The following is a 17,320-nucleotide window of genomic DNA, read 5'->3' as shown; positions in this document are numbered from 1 at the left end:
CAAAATGGAATGTCCTCTTAAATAGTAGAATTTGACCATGTACATTTGTTTTAAGAAAGGGGCAAATTTTATATTTTATGTCACCCTACGCCACAGATCTCTATTTATTCACTGGATTGCTGATAGCTCGAAAAAAGTTAAGTCACCTGCCGCCATCTTGGTACTCCCCACTCTCAAGGAGATGCGCTATAAAAATGCCTACATAGTAACCTTTGGCTGCAAAAACAAGCAGTTTTCTGGCTGTGGGAAGATATTTCACAGGTCATTTTACAGTCAGTGGATGTACAAACCATATATACGTCGATCTATATATTTCCTGTAGTATAGTATGTAGCTTAACATTAGGTTTACTATCTCGGACCGACTCGAATATATTTACTGAGTTAGCATTGACATTGTGTCTAACGTAAGAAAATAGAAAGTAGAGTAAATAGAAAGTAATTCACTGAAATATCAATGTAGTCATTTCTGATTGAATGGGTGATGCTGGTGAAGTTTTTGTAGTGTTTGGTGTATTTCTCATTTGAAAAAGTCAATTGCTGAAATATATTGCATGTTATACTGACGAATAAAGGTATATATATGTATATTTGAATGTGAATTAACACTACATGTGTAAGTTACATTATTAAAGGTATTCAGTCACTGGATAGTGTATGTGTTTGTGTGTGCCTGTTATTTTGCAAATTTATTTGACTTTGTGTAGAAAGTAAAGCTCTCTGAAGTTATTAAAATGGTTCAGTAATTTAGCTCTATTGTCAATCTATGTCAGATTTAAAGGCTAATGCACAGACACAGCAGCAAAGTATATAGCATCATTCACAATTTGCAAATAGACAAATACTATAGCATTAACAGACATGAACTCAATTCAGTCTTGAAATTGATATGCATTAAGTAAACCATGACAGTGTAATCAATAGATTTATATTACATCATCAATTTAGCACTTTTGGCACATCTGTATTATTATGCTCAATTAACATATACATTTTCAATCTGAAAAAAACTCACACAAAGAGAAAAGACAACTAGGAACAATTTATTGATACAATTACATCGTCTTTGGCTCTCAGACCTCCACAGGAAACATAGCGCTTTATTTTGATAGATATGCATGAACAGGAGCAAAGAATAGGGCTGTTTCCCCCCAAGCTTGAAACTGGTAGTGGAGTGGAGATAGATGAAGTTTGTCAGTCTTTAGACTGCTGATTAGCGAGACGGTATGCTGAGCTTTATGGGGAGATCCAGTGGACTGCGTGAGCTGACACTAGAGCTTCACTCAGGGACCTGGAAGATGGAAGTCCAGTTTGGATAACACAAACAAGCCGACACCCCTGACCCCGAAGCCTCCTGCCTGTCTCTGGCTGAAACTCAGCGCTCTGGTTGTTCTCGTTACCAGGTTAGTCCTTTGTCAACTCCTCAGTTCTAACCTTCCACTGCAGCCTTTTATCTGTCCCTCGACCTCTAGGACGTTCCAGCCTGTTATCGAGAGTTGCACAATCGAGACCCAGCGCTGTTTGTACTCTGCTGTTTCAATAAATCCTTTAAACGTCACTGACCTGTCGTGGTTGAATCTTGGGTCCGAATACAGTACCTTACAATTGTATCACTAAATTAATGATAACTGATAAGAAACCTTGCTGATGTAGGTTCTCAGTCATCCAGGTCATAGTCATTCCGTAAAAATTCAAAAAATATCCACTGGACTTGGTTTTCAAGATTTGAAGACGTTTCGCCACCTCTCCAGGATGCTTTCTCAATTCAAATAAGAAACCTTCTTAAACATATATTTTTAAGGCTCAGCCGAGGTGTGTTTAGTAAAGGTAAATATACATAAATATGATGGTTTGAATTATTATTGTATGACTAATTCACTTTAACTTGTAACTGTATTTTAGGAAAGTAAATAAAAAGCAAACCAAAGGATGATCTCCCAGGTTCCTGAGTCCTTGTGTATTTTATCTTTCCACAGAAACATGGTGAATGGAACCTGGGGTCCAAAACTGCAGTCCAAGCACATACATTACTTGGAGCTGAAGGCTGTTAACCTAGCATTAAAGCATTTTATTCCCATCCTGAGAGCTCACCATGTGCTGATCAGAACAGACAACACAACAGTGGTGGCTTATATCAACAGGCAGGGGGGGCTGAGATCACTAAGGCTCCACACGCTGGCTCACAAACTAATCATTTGGAGCAGCAGACATTCCCTGTCTTTGAGGGCCACCCATGTACAGGGAGTGTTGAACTGTGGAGCAGATCTTCTCTCCAGGGTTAATCCCATGTATGCGGAGTAGAAACTCCACCCAGATGTGGTGAGGATGGTCTGGCAGCGGTTCGGTCAACCATCCGTGGACCTTTTTGCTTCTCAAGAGAACAATCAGTGTCCCCTGTTCTTCTCCCTGCATGATCGGAACCCACCTCTGGGGGTAGATGCGCTAGCCCACCACTGGCCTCACACTCTGCTGTATGCGTTTCCCCCAATAGCTCTCATTTCACCTACACTAGCCAGGGTACGAGCAGAGGGTCATACAATGATCCTCATCGCACCCAATTGGCCAGCGAAGCATTGGTTAGCAGAGATAACACAGCTCCTCTGGCAGGAACCATGGTCACTCCCTGTACGCAGGGATCTGCTGTCTCAGGCACGAGGACAGATTTTTCACCCCCACCCAGAAAGACTGGCTCTATGGGCCTGGCCTGTGAGTAGTTTAGCCTACAATCGGTAGGGCTTCCACAAAATATTATTGAGACGATACAGGATGCTAGGGCTCCTGCAACACGATCTCTGTATGGGTATAAATGGTCAGTTTTTGAAAAATGGTGCTCAGAGATGCAAGATGTACCTTTTCAGTGTTCTCTGGCTGTGATTTTAGCTTTCCTACAGAGCCTGATTGATAAAGGGAAAGCTTTTTCCACTATTAAGGTCTACTTGGTGGAGATCTCGGCCTGCCACATAGGCTTTGAGGGAAGAACCGTTGGCCAACATCCCTTGATGTGCGGCTTTATGCAGGGAGCTCGAAGGAAGCTCCCTGTTTCAAGACCAATTGCTCCATCGTGGGATCTACCCCTGGTGTTGCTGCTCTTACTGCCACACCCTATGAACCACTGGATCAGGTGGAATTAAAGGTAGTAGCTCTAAAAACAGCGCTATAATGGCACTGGTCTCTGCAAAGCGCATGGGCGAAATTCACGCTTTATCAGTGCATCCATCTTGCATGAAATTTTCTTTAGATGGGACCAGAGTAGTTTTGCTTCCCAGCCCAGCTTTTGAGCCTAAAGTGTTGGGGTCATATTCTCGCATTGAGTTGATGGCCTTCCATCCTCCCCCTTTTTCATCACAGGAACAGGAAAGGCTACACAGTTTCTGTCCTGGGCGCGCTTTACAGATTTATGTGAAGAGGACCATTCAGGTCAGGAAGAGTGACCAGTTGTTTGTCTCCTGGGCTAAAAATCATTATGGAAAAGCTGTTTCCAAACAGCGGCTTGCACATTGGATAACTGATGCAATTTCTTTGGCCTATAGTTCAAAAGGACATCATTCTCTAGAGGGCCTGCATGCCCACTCTCCTAGGGGCTTAAGCTCTTCTCCATGGGCTCTACTCAGAGGAGTATCCCTGCAAAAGATTTGTGCGGCAGCAAGCTGGGCGTCATCTCACACGTTTACTCGGCTTTACAAACTGGATGTCACAGCTCCATCACTGGCGCATTCAGTTCTAAGCGTAACACCAAGCACGGAGCAAAAATAATATACATATATATGTATATATATATAAATATATATATATATATATATATATATATATATATATATATATATATATATATATATATATATATATATATATATATATATATATTTAAATACATATAAATAAATGATAATGGAGACAGCAGGCACATAATGTGGGATCTGCTGAGCAATACGAGATATCTTTCGTTCCCAATGTGAGACATGAAACGAATGCTTTGAAAGAGAACTTTAGGTTACTTTTGTAACCCCGATTCTCTGAGTAGCATGAGTGAGTGTCTCACCAAACCACCCTCCTTGCTCTAACGTTGCAAGGAAGAGGTGGTCATTCTTTTGAATAACTGGAAGCACAGTGTCAGCCCTTGTCCTGTCTGACACTGAAAGGCTTATTTTCCACCCAATCCTGGCTGGCATAATGTGAAAGGAGCTTCTGATGAGGTCACGCTGGAGGTGTTCCCAATGTGAGACACTCACTCATGCTACTCAGAGAACCGGGGTTACGAAAGTAACCTAAAGTTTAAAACTTGTGGAAACAAAATGACAAATACATCTGTCTAAGTCTAGTCTCAGTCTAAGCCCTGAAATATCAGAAGGGTCATAGAGATGTCAACATATCAGTCTTTGACATCTGACTGAAACACATAAGTTAAAGGTTTCTGTTTGGCTTCAAGTTAAAAGGAAAAAGCTCACATTTTTTATCCAATACGAGAAAAGGCTCCAATAAGTAAAAATCAGTTTTTCAGTCAAGCAGAAATACAAACTGTTTTGTTTTTATCTTCTAAGTTGCAGAAGTTTACTGTTTCCTGGTAGAGCTCAGCAATAAAAGTTATGTGTTTCCATGATAGTAATTTTCCTGACCTACTTATAAAAGCATTAAACTATGAACAGACGCACATATCTAATCAGAAACTCTGTCACGTTCTCTGTGATTATTTTGTTGGGAATCAATCTCTTAGTGACAGTTTGATTTCTGTTAGTTTCCATTTAGTGAGAAACAAGAGTTTGTACCTTCAGCTTAAGGTCATTAACACCGAGGACTGTGATAAAAAAAATTTTATGGTGCTGCACCTCAGAGAATATAAGAGAGCAAAGCCTGAGGAAGCTTTAATCATCAGAGACACCAAAAAGCTGGAGGATGTGGTGAGTCGCTCTTTTTGCTGCATTTACTTGCACCGATTTTTAATCATTGATTATAACCTTTATACAGGATTATCAACAGAAGCAGATCAGTTTCTATTTAAAGTTCTCTTAAAAACATCTGTCTGCTCACCGTACCAATGTTGATCTTTTCTCGGACAGAAACATATGACTGGAACAGACCCGCCTGAAGAAACAAATGAAAGTCGGGCATTTCATGTTTTCAGGGGGGCACACTCTTTCAACAAACTCTTTTTCTCGTTCTTAAAAATGACTCTGGGACTACTCCTACGCTTATTGAATGAAATCTATCAATAAAATATCAATATAAAGATTTCAGGTAAAAAGAATTTATGTAGTGAAGTGTCTATTCTATTCACTCAAAAGCTGAGAATCTGTAAAAATGCATACATTGATAAACATGAACACTGATGTCAGGCTGAAATAATAATTCATACTAGTAGAGCTCACACAATACTTTACTCAGTTACATTTACTTGAGTAACTTTTTAGAAAAAGTACTTTTAGGAGTAGTTTTAGAGCATTGCCCTTTTTACTTTTACGCAAATTAAAACAATGATAAAGTTTCACTACTCTTACATACGATAAAGTTGATTTTACAAATTCATAGACTTACAGATCTTTCATTCAACCTATTTCCACCTATTACACCATTTATTGTGTGATCAGGGTATGTAATATTTAAATTTTTATCTTAGTTGAAACACCAGAATTTGTACACCAAGAAATATTTTGTGCAATTTTTCACCCTTAGTAAAATATATAATCAGTTTTTACACTGGTGACTGAAGCAGACAAAGACTTTTCTGCTCTAGTTATTGAATTTTGACAGTTTTTATGGGTCCTTAACAAAAAAAAAGTTTTTTTTTTGTATTCCTGGTTCTTAATTAAGACCTTAAGTTCAAGAATGGTTAAACACATTTTTTGACCTCTTTTATTTTTTGACCTGTTACACACAAGTAACATTTCTACTGCTGCAGGTTAATTTCTGTCATGTTTATTGTCTCGTCAGTTCTAATCTGAGTCTGAAGAACAAACTGGAGGCCCTGCAGTGCCATTTCAACTGGGACCTCAATCCTGGAATTGAGAGACTTACTATTATACTGCACACCCTGGAGGACATCGACACAGAGGAGGGAAATTTCTGGCTGGGTCACATCTACAACCTGCAGGGATTCCTCCAGTACAAGCTAGGCTCCTCTGAAAAGGCCCTGAGCATCTGCAGCCGAGCCACTAAGACCTTCCAGCAGCTTAAAAACTCTGATGAAGGTCCCTGGTTGATGGTGAACTTTGGGAATCTGGCTTGGCTGCACCATCTTATGGGTGAAGATGAGAAGAGTCAGGATTATCTGTCAAAGGTTGAAGCTCTGATGAGTAAATACCCGGCTCCATCTGAGCGAGAGCTCCACCCAGAGGTCTGTGCTGAGAAGGCCTGGGCCCTGATGAGGTTTGACAAGGAGAAGGCTGCCGAGCTCTTCCAGAGAGCCATAGAAATGCAGCCAGAAAACATAGAATGGCAGAGCAGCTGTGTGATATTATCAGCAGAGGCCTTCTGGGGCAACATGAAAAAAATGACTCCTGATGTCCTGGAGAAACTGAGATCTGCCACAGAACAAGATCCAGAAAACCTATTTGTGGCTGTTCTTTATTTGGAGGCACGAGCTGCAAAAGGAGAACAAATTCGGAATGAAGCTATAAGATTGGCTGAAAAGGTCCTGCAGAGGTCTACAAGCCGTTACAATGGCATCACCCCACTACTACGTCTGTACAGAAATTATATGTCTAAAGATGAAGCTATTGAGTTAGCTGAGGAGGCCCTGAAGAGACATCCTGACTCACGTGTTTTAAAGAGATGTGCAGCTATCTGCTACGTGAAGAAGATTTTTTCTCCAGGCTTCGATCCCAATACTTCAAGAAGAACAATCACTCGAGCCATCACTCTCTGGGAGGAAATGTTGGAGCTCTATGGGGAATCTAAACTTAAAGACCAAATAACTCTAAAAAATCTATACGCAAAGTTAGATGAGATTAAAAATGAATCCAGTTAGTCGACAGAACTGGAGAATCCCTCAAAACTCAAGTCAGACTCAGAAATAACCAGAAGAATCATACATTTCATAGCATCCTGGGAAATCACAATATATTCCTGCTTTGTTTTGTTATTTACTGTTGAAAAATCCGGGTGAACACAAAGATCATTTATTTCACTGCTGGATTTTTTTATATTTAAAATATATAGTGGGACATATATTTTGTTGTTCTTCTCAAATTGTTGAGATGGTTTTGAGGACTTGACCCAAAGCAGCAGTTCCGGTTTTTAAAAAGACAAATAAAGTATAAAATAATTTCCCCATTACAATGCATTAATTATTTTTTCTCTTTATTACTTCTCTTGGTAGTGATTTTGCAACATTTATTGCTTTCATAATCTTCAATTTAAAAAAACAAAGAGGGAAAGAAGCTGACCTTTTGTCTCTTGAAGTCAACAAAATTGCTCCTTTAATTGAGAGAAATATCTACAATAAAGGTTGCCTCTTTTTGAATGCACATCTTTTAGTCTTTTTTTTGGATGGTTATTGGCCTTTTCTAACTTTCAGAATAAAAGATGACTGATGATATCACTGTTTAGAATAATACCAATGCAACTGATGTTTCCATTCTAAGGTCACCTGTTTTACCAGGTGTAAAAGAGAATAAATGTGCTGCCACAGAAAGATCAGACCAAGTAATCATAAAGGTTCTTAGAACACCACTGTGGTAGATGAAATCGTCCTTTATTTTGGGGTGCCGTGGAAGGGATATGGTAAGTTATACAGAAATGCTGAGTTGCATCTGTATTATTTTTCCAGATGGTGAGTTTACATCTGAATCAAGGTGCCCTTCTTGGTCAGCAAATGAACACAAAGATGTAGATGACTTTTACTTAATTTTAGGTGCCAGTGTCCTTAGTTATTACCCAAAAGGGAGTTTCTAAAATTCTATTTGCAGACGGACTCCAACCTGAAACTCTGTTGTTGATAACACAGCATATACACATTTGTTTTGTTTGATGATTCAGATTGACTTAGATTCCATTAAATTCGGCATATTTATGTAGCGCCAAATCACAACACATGTAATCTCAATGCACATCTCAAAAAGGAAAGTTTTAAAAGTAGACAGGGTGTTTGCCTCATGGACTAAAACTGGTAGTTGGTTCCACAGGAGAGGAGCCCGATAACTAAAAGATCCGCCTCCCATTCTACTTTTAGGAATTGTAGGAACCACTAGTAAACCTGCAGTGAGAGCGAAGTGCTCTGCTAGGAACATAAGGCACAATTAGATCTCTGATTTAAGACGGAGCCATTGGCCATTTAAGGCTTTATATGTGAGAAGGAGGATTTTAAATTCCATCTTGATTTAAAAGGATGCCAATGAATAGAAGCTAAGATAGGAGAGATATGAGCTCTCTTTTTTATTTTAGTGCAGCATTTTGGATCAGCTGAAGGCTTTCAACTACAATTTGTGGACTTCCTGATAGCAAAGAATTGCAATGTGTCCAGCTTTGAAGTAGCAAATGCATTGACCAGTTTCTCACTATCACCCCTGGTTAAGATATTTCTATTTTTTTCAATATTACGTTGATGAAAGGACGAGATAACGCCAAGATTTTTTACTTTATTGTCTGAGATCAATTTAATCTCATCCAAATAAAGTGACCAACTAATCAGCTTCTTTTTCAAAGACCGGTCCAAAGACAACAATTTTCATCCAGGTATCCAGGTTTTTTGTCTTCAAGACATGCCTCTGGTCTGTGTAAAGGATTAGTTTTATCAGGATTTATAGAAAGATATAGCTGATAATTATCAGCATACTACTACTCAAGAATGGGAGATGGGATGGATGGTTCAACAGAGCTATAGCTCTGGATGAGTTTGGGAACTATATTAAAAAGTGACCTAGGTTTATTCTTATTCTCCTTTATTAATGAGGAGAAATATGCTCCTCTTGCCTTCTGAAGGGTCATTTTATATAGCAGTAAACTGTTTTTCCAGACTAGTTAGAATTCCTGTAGGCATGTATAGTGCTATTTTCTCTTATGTTTCCTAGCATTTAAAATGTCTGAGCTCTGCATTAAACCTGGGAACCAGCTTTCTATTTTTAATTTCTATCTCTTCCAAAGGGACTGCTTTGTCTAAGGAAGTACAGAGAAAATAGCAACACTAAAATCATCAACCTCTAAAGGGGAATAAACCCAATGTTTAACCTCTGCAGCACTGTTCAGCAACACAGAGGAGAGGGGGAAAAAATCATTCTTTAAAATTTATAATTGCATTATCTGATGATACCTTCTACAGTGAAAGCTTCTTTTGGGGGAGGAAAACTCTGCTAAAGCAACGGCGTAGGTTTGATTTCAACTTTGGTAGAGACACTGTTGGTCTTCAGTTTTATTGGTCTGATGTCATTGGTCCTATGAAAAAAACATGCATTTTTTTATGATTAATGTAAGCATCAGGACACATTTTTTTTAAAGAGTACATCAGCATTTCTTGATATATTAATACAAATCTTATAAGCCCTACACACACTAGATGCTGTTTATCAATGTTTAAAGCATCACTGGCTCTGATGAATGTGGAATTAGGACTTTTTTCCACTTGGAAAAGGTTTGCATTTAAACTTACCAGCGACTATATTTGGTTAAATATGTGTCTATTTAACCAAATATAGTCTAAATATGTCTGTTATATGTGGATTTATCCTGTGTTTTCTTTTGAAGATCTAGAATTGTGCAGAGGTAAACCCCACTCTTATTTTTTTTATCTGATATGCTGTCTCTGTATCATGCAAAATAATACATTAAAGGGACGCAAATAAATATATTGTATTTACATGTGCACTGGAATTATAGGAACTGACACTGAGCATTTAAAATATTAACTTTACGATACAAGTTGTTCATACGGGCTGTAGTTAATCTGTGTAGCCCATTTCATGTATTTTAACTAGGGCTGAAACAATTAATCATATTAATCGACTATTTAAATAATCAACTACGGTAATTTAGTAATTGATTAATCATTAACTGGAGTATAGGGCCACTAAAATGTGCCTTTAGCCGACAGAGCGACCCACTTAGACCAGGAATTATACCAAGATTGTAAAAAATATGTAAACATTTTGCATTGAAGATTAAAAAAAAGTATTTGTCTGTCAATATTCTCCATCCAGAACTCCTCAAGAGGAAATGTTTCTGTTTCACCTGGTTTCATTTCGTAAAAAAAATTGTCTTGTAAAATATTTGCTTATTTGAAATATTCCAAAGATTAATCGATTTGCAAAATAATCATTGGTTACAGCCCTAATTTTATGTTAACATTCCAAAGACATTTCTTCCATAATGCAGCACTGAAGGGCAGCTGCTTCACCTTAAGCCTGCCCTGCATCAATATATCTGTGTTTCCTACAATCCTATAATGTTTCTATTATACAATTGTGTTTTTAAGAGTAAAGGATTAAATATAACACAGCCTTTTATCATCATCCTATATTGCCTACTTTCTGACTGTTTAAATAGCTCCTTATGTCTATTTTCTTTTTTATTGGCATCATCTACAAACACAACACTACACACACAACAGTTTAATCCAATATAAAATCACTTTTAACAATTGTAAAAGACAATATAACACTTTCACTGTTATTTATCAGGCTCCTCTCCAGTGGAACCAACTACCAGTTTTAGTCCGTGAGCCAGACACCCTGTATACTTTTAAGGGTAGGCTTAAAACTTTCCTTTTTGATAAAGCTTATAGTTAGAGTGGCCCAGGTTATCCTGAGCTTTCTCTATGCCTCTATAGGCTTAGACTGCTGGAGGACATAGGGACCCCTTTCTCATCATTCTGCTTCTATCCATCTCTATTCTCCCACTTTGTTAGTTTATTCTCTAACGCTATGCTCTCTCTGGGCAAGACACTTCACCTGCATTGTCTACTGATGGTGGTCAGAGGGCGCGGTGGCGTCATTGTATTGGCAGCCTCGCTTCTGTCAGTGAGCCCCAGGGCAGCTGTGGCTGCAATGTAGTTTGCCACCATCATTGTGTGTGTGTGTACGTGAATGGGTGAATGACTGACTGTAGTGTAAAGTACTTTGGTCAAGTCTCCTGACTTGAAAAAACGCTATATAAGTACAGGCCATTTACCATTTACCACAGTGGCTTCATCTGGTCTGTTCCTGTTTGGCTGTGACATCAACCTGGAGAGAAATATCAGCTGTGCAGCTGCCATCAACACCTTTGTTTATAGATGTTTGAGATCAGACTGTTTTTAAGTGCAGCCTTGCTTCTCTGATTATGACTGGCTGGATGTGCTCTTTTCATCCTTTAACATTGGAGCTGGCTTGGAGCTCGTCTGCCTGGCTGTGTGTTTCCTGGACGGAGCCGCCTGTGGAGCTGGTTTACAGTTGCCTTGGTATCTCTGCTTCTTTCTGTGTGTCTGCTTCTGTTTGCTGGAACCCCAGTCGACCTCAGCAGATGGACACTCTCACTGAGTCTGGTTCTGCTGGAGGTTTCTTCCTGTTAAAGTAGAGTTTTTCCTCTCCACTGTCACTACAAGCATGCTTAGTGTGAGGGATTGCCTTCGAGTCAATAAGTCAATGCAATCAACTGGTTTTCCTTAGATAGAAAACTTTGAATCAATTTGACTCTATGATCTGTTTGAATTGCAAAGTGCCTTGAGATTATATGTGTTGTGAATTGGAGCTATATAAATAAATTGATTTGATTTTACTCAGCAGCGGTCCCACTAAAGGACTCTGAATCAGCAGTGGGCTCACTAAAGGGCTCTGGCTCATGGACTGGTCCACTAAAAAGGCTCTAGGTCAGGAAAAGCTGTCTGACAGGGACATTCTGGCTGTGGAACGGCTGGCTGAGAGGGAACTACAGGTTCTACAGCCAAGGACTTTCTGGGAGCTGAATGAGTTGTCGGTAAAGGAGAAAAGTCCTCACTTTCCCCTTAGAACAATCCAAAAAGTGCTTATTATTTTATTTTGGGGGGATCTGAAAAGAGAGTGGGGGCAAATTAACTGTTTAACAGTCCTGAGATGCGGTGATAGAGCCATGAAGATGATGAGGAGATGAGGAGAACGCGAGAATCTTACCTCAATCTGCATAGGAGCAATGGGGACATCAGACTGATCTGTCAGAGAGGAAGTAGTGGCGTCAGACTGACACATCAGGGAGGTGTTGGAGCTATTTATTATACTGAGGTTAAAGAATTCCTTTGCAGGTGTCAGCAAGTGAACAGAGGATCAATGGAACAGCAGCAGTGAAAACTAAACAGAAGCAAAAAGTCAAGAGTGGCAGATCATAACAGGATAATTGGGCACAATTAGATCATTAGATGGAAATGTCAGTGAAAAATGTATGCTTCAAAAATGCTTTGTGGCCATCAAAATGCTACAGTGTGATTTTATAGGTGAAATTGTTGCAGTGTTTTCCAAAGGATTTTAGGAGACTGTGGTGGTAGAGTCTCTGACCCTCGGGGTTTTTCATGTGTGCACATTTTTAAGCATGGTGCATCCCACTTAAAGGGGAATGCCATTTTTTTTTTTTTTTTTACATTAGTCCCTTGATTTTAGGTTATTACATCAACTCACCCATATGAGTTTTGAACCATTTGGAGCTGTTCTGAAGATATTCGGTTAGGTTACATGTATATCCAAGTAACGTCTTCCTATAGGCAAAGACTTGAAGGCACAAACTAAACTGTATTCTTTATGGTACGCCAGCATTCATAACATGTAGGTGAATAACTGTCCCCCAGACATCCGGGGTTTTATTTTTTATATTTGTATTTTTTTTTTAACAAAGCTGTTGTTTTCTCTCTCTCTGCGTCTATATAAGACTGTACAGGTCCAAACAAGACTGTGGCAACACTGTGTTGACAGGAAACACTGTGTTGTGTAAAGCACTTAGCAGAATTTGGCCTAATTTTGGACATTTGGAGTGGTTTGTAGATGCTGGTGACACCAGAAGTTCAAGTGCCATATGGCTGACATATACCTGCTATCAAGCACTTCTTTGTTACTTTTATTCAATAAAGATGTATTATTTTTGAGAAGAAAAAAACAACTAAGTCATGTTTTAACTGATGCAGTTTAGGCTGTTTTACTCCCACTACTCCCATTTTGATTTTCAGAAACTAAAAGGCATTAGCTTTCAAATGATGTATCACACATGTAATTTGGCCTTACAGTTCCTTAGTAATTTTTATTTTCCATTTGGGTATGCAAAAAGGCAAGAAATAATTAAAATGAGGTGGATGTTAAGAGATCTTTCAAATTTAGACATGACAGAAATTGTTGTGTTTGGACATAAAACTTGGGAAATAATCTGCATAGTAAGTCAGTTATAAGTTATAATGTTAAATCAAAACTATCCTGCCTTGAGGTTAGCAAACTGTGGTCAGTTTGTCACTTCAAAGCAACACTTTTGTAATTCCTTACTATTATGCAACATAATCAGCAATATGTTGTTCAAAGTCTGGTGATGAAAATTCTAATAGCAGTTCATATTTCTCCATTTCTAACTTCCCTTGAAGGGTTTTCTGTCAGATGTTTTAAATCTGATTTGTCTGACATTTTGCAGTTTGTTCATGTTAACATTAAATCTTCTTCACAGTACAGGGTTGCTTGTGGAGTACCATGGGGTTAAGTGTTGTTTAATATAGAAATACTTTCAACAAGTATGTTTATTTACATTCCATTACATTTCCAATATTAAACCTGTCTGAAATCTGTTAAATTAAAATCAGATATCATATGTTTCTAATGTAAGGGGTTAGGGTAAAAGAGTAAACAGAAAGCAGATCACATTGGATTGCAAGTGACTGACTCTAAATCTGTTTGAATGATTTTTAAAATCGACTTCATGTTTCTGCCTATAAAGAGCAGGTTTTGTTGTAAAGTTCCATGTGGTGACTCTGTGGTTCTGGATCAGCTGTTTATCAATAAGCAGAATTGAATCAGAAGTCTAGTTACATGTTAAATTGGTTTATTTTGTATCAAACCCAACTTGACTTGATTTCTCATCAAACTAATGACTCTACTTCCTGTCAGTACAAGTATGACCATCTGAGCCCCACCTGGAAGCCCTCCACCAGTCTAAGCAGCAGACTGGTTACTAACAAAGGTAACAATGTTGAAATATTCTGGTTCTGATTTAATGAAAAAAGAGTTGCAGCCTGGATTATAGGCAGCTTTTTATATAGACATTCAGGTTAAGGAAAAATAAATAAGACAGAACCTGAAGCTTAAGTTTTACTTCTCTGGTGAAGTTTCTACTTCTGTAAAGTGAAACTAAATTCCAACCATTCCCACGATGGTTGAACTGGTGTGTTTCCATTCCAACAGCCTCTCTGACGTTCTGCAACTACGTCCAAACATATAAAAGTGTCTTTGAGCTTAGATTGAGAACGTTTGAGGACAACCTTTCATGAGAAGCATTTAAATCCTCAAACATTGAAACTGATTTACACTGAAAACTGCTGGAAAATGAAGTAAGTGATGGAATAATGAGAAACATTAGAAACCTAACAGAATATTAATATCGCATTGTGTTTATAGAACTTTGTTAATTTTGTTCTGGTTCTTTTCAGGTCAACTCTTCTATACACTCGCTGTCCTCTGCTTTATTTTTCTCTCCTGCTTTGGTGCTTTTTATTTGGTATTTTCAAAGTAAAATCATTCTATTCTTTCACGTTTTTAGATAAGGTTGTATTCCCTGAATTACAAAACTTTTAATTAAGGTTGTACATTAATTTAGTTACTTATCCTTTTTCCTTTGAATGATATGTGTTTTATTTAGCTCAAAAATGTTTTAATCCAGAAAACTTCTCAGCTTGAGATATTTTCCCCACCTTTGTCGGATCCTACTTTCTGTTCTCATTATAATGTCTTGCCTCTCTTTAAATGTATTTCTCCTTCTTAAGAATATATCATATAATTAATTTTAAAGAAGTTAAAGGCAAATTAAAATCCCATATCTATTCAATTTTCTTTCTTCTACTTTATGTGATTTTCTCATCAGTTCTACAGAGGCCTTAGAGTCCAAACTGAAGGCCTTGCAGTGCTACTTTACCTGGAATCTAGAACCTACCAAGTTCAAACGGAACTATCTCAGGGATGCACTGGAGGACATCGCCACAGATGAGGGAAACGTCTGGCTGGGTCACATCTACAACCTGCAAGGGTTCATCCAGTACAAGCTGGGCTCCTCTGAAGAGGCCCTGAAGTTCTTCAGACGAGCCACTGAGACCTTCCAGCGTCTTAAAAACTCTGATGAAGGTCCCTGGTTGATGGTGAACTTTGGGAATCTGGCTTGGCTGCACCATCTTATGGGTGAAGATGAGAAGAGTCAGGATTACCTGTCAAAGGTTGAAGCTCTGATTAGAGAATACCCAGCTCCACCTGAAGAAGAGCTCCACCCAGAGGTCTGTGCTGAGAAGGCCTGGACCCTGATGAAGTTTGACAAAGAGAAGAAGCTGCAGGCTGCAGAGCTCTTCCAGAGAGCAGTAAGGATGCAGCCAGACAACGTGGAATGGGAGACCAGCTGGGCCATATTATCAGCAGGTCCCTTCAAAGCTTACATGAAGGACATGACTCCTAATGTCTTGGAAATAGTTAAATCTGCCACAGAACGAGATCCAGACAACTTATATGTTGCTGCTCTTTATCTGGATGCACAGGGTGCAAAGAGAAAACAAATTCAGGATCAAGCAAAAGATTTAGCTGTAAAGATTCTAGAAAAGCCAATGCACAACTACTGTGGGATCAGCCTTCTAATGAAGCTGTATAGAGAGTACATATCTCTAGACAAAGCCATTGAAATAGCCGATGAGGTCTTGAAGAGACATCCTGATTCACGTTTTGTAAAGAGGTCTGCTGCAAAATGCTACACAAAGAAAATCTTTTCCTGGCGACACAATCCTGATCCCACAACAATTGACAAAACAATCTGTCTGTGGGAAGAAGTGATTAATGCTTATCCTGATTGTTCCCTGAAAGAAAAAATATCTCTAGCTGCCGTCCATAACAAGGTAGACATAGAGAAAGCTGACCACATTTACAGAGAGCTTCTGGACAGAAAAAATCTGGATCCAGCAGAAAAACAGATGCTTTACAAATATTATGGCGACCATTTAGGCTTCATTAAGCATGATAAACAAAGGTTTATTGAATACCACATGAGGGCAGTAGAGATTCAAGAAGAATCCATTTATGGACAGCTGAGTATGGATAGACTGAAGAAGAACTTAAAAAGAATCAAAGACCCTAAAATACAGATAAGGATCGAGGAGCTCCTGACATGCCAGGGAAATCAGCCTAAACACCAAACCAGTGAATAAACCTGAAACTGTCTGAAATCCTAACGATGATCATAGAAAATAATAGTGATGTTTTGTGTTATAAAAAAAAAATAAAAATAAAAAATCAAATTCTGATTAAATCTTATTATTAATTCCTAAAGATCAATTCATATAACCAAAGATCGTTCAAGTTTCTCATCAGCGTTTCTCAGCAGCAGTCTGCTGGTAATGATGGAACATAACTCTTTTTTAGCATATTTCATGAGAAAAGTGCTACATAAACATGAACCTCATGCCTTTCAGACTATGTCATCAACTGAGACTCACTCTGGGTGTGCTTGCAGGCAGGTGAACATAGTATGTACTCCTACCCCATCAGCAGAGGTCAGGTCTAATTCCCAAAAGGCTGTTTTGTCAAACCAAAAGGGCAGATGGTCTGTTTTTTTCATTCTGTCACATAAAATGTATTTTATGCCCACCCACCATGAATACAGGCAGATCAGCAAGACATCACTGTCATCTCAATCTGACAGTTCTCAATGTAGATAAACGTTGGAACCAAAAATTGGCTTAATTAGGACTGAGGAAAAACAGAAATCTGCAGCATAACGTCCATACACAAAATATTCTGGTGGGAACCTTATGATTTTAAAAAAGAAATAAAAAAGAAATAAAAAAACAGTCTTAATTTCCTTATGAATGCTGATATAATCCAATATTATCAATATTTTGTATAACTAACATCATTAATAGATTTGCATAACAGCAAAAAAAAAAAACTGTTTTTACTATGAGCCATCAGATTTAAGTTGCGACCAGATGTAAAATAATTATTCTAAACCTTGAGAATGGGCATTGAATCGATTCTTGATATCTAAAATTGACCCACCCCAGGCAGGGTGTTTCTCAGGTACAAAAATATATATATAAAAAGAATTGCCTTGATAGAAATTATTGTCTTCCTACAAAACAAAGGTATTATCTTTATTTTTCCTTAACTCTAAACCATATCACTAAAAGTAACAGCACAGTTTCTCTTTTAAAAGTGAGGCTGATCCTGCCT

General features: G+C 38.3%; 1 protein-coding gene across 1 annotated transcript; it reads left to right on the top strand.

The window, feature by feature from the left end:
- Positions 1-4,682: 4,682 nt before the first annotated feature.
- LOC119777744 (interferon-induced protein with tetratricopeptide repeats 1-like) lies at positions 4,683-7,455 on the top strand. Its single transcript, XM_038276742.1, has 2 exons — positions 4,683-4,894; positions 5,925-7,455. Exons 1-2 carry the CDS (start codon positions 4,890-4,892, stop codon positions 6,958-6,960), a joined length of 1,041 nt encoding a protein of 346 aa, XP_038132670.1. The 5' UTR covers positions 4,683-4,889; the 3' UTR covers positions 6,961-7,455.
- Positions 7,456-17,320: the final 9,865 nt, after the last annotated feature.

The sequence above is a fragment of the Cyprinodon tularosa genome, unplaced genomic scaffold (assembly GCF_016077235.1).
Source record: "Cyprinodon tularosa strain WSP-4 unplaced genomic scaffold, ASM1607723v1 ctg1268, whole genome shotgun sequence".
Classification (NCBI taxonomy): domain Eukaryota; kingdom Metazoa; phylum Chordata; class Actinopteri; order Cyprinodontiformes; family Cyprinodontidae; genus Cyprinodon; species Cyprinodon tularosa.
This window is presented reverse-complemented; position numbering and strand designations above follow the sequence as displayed.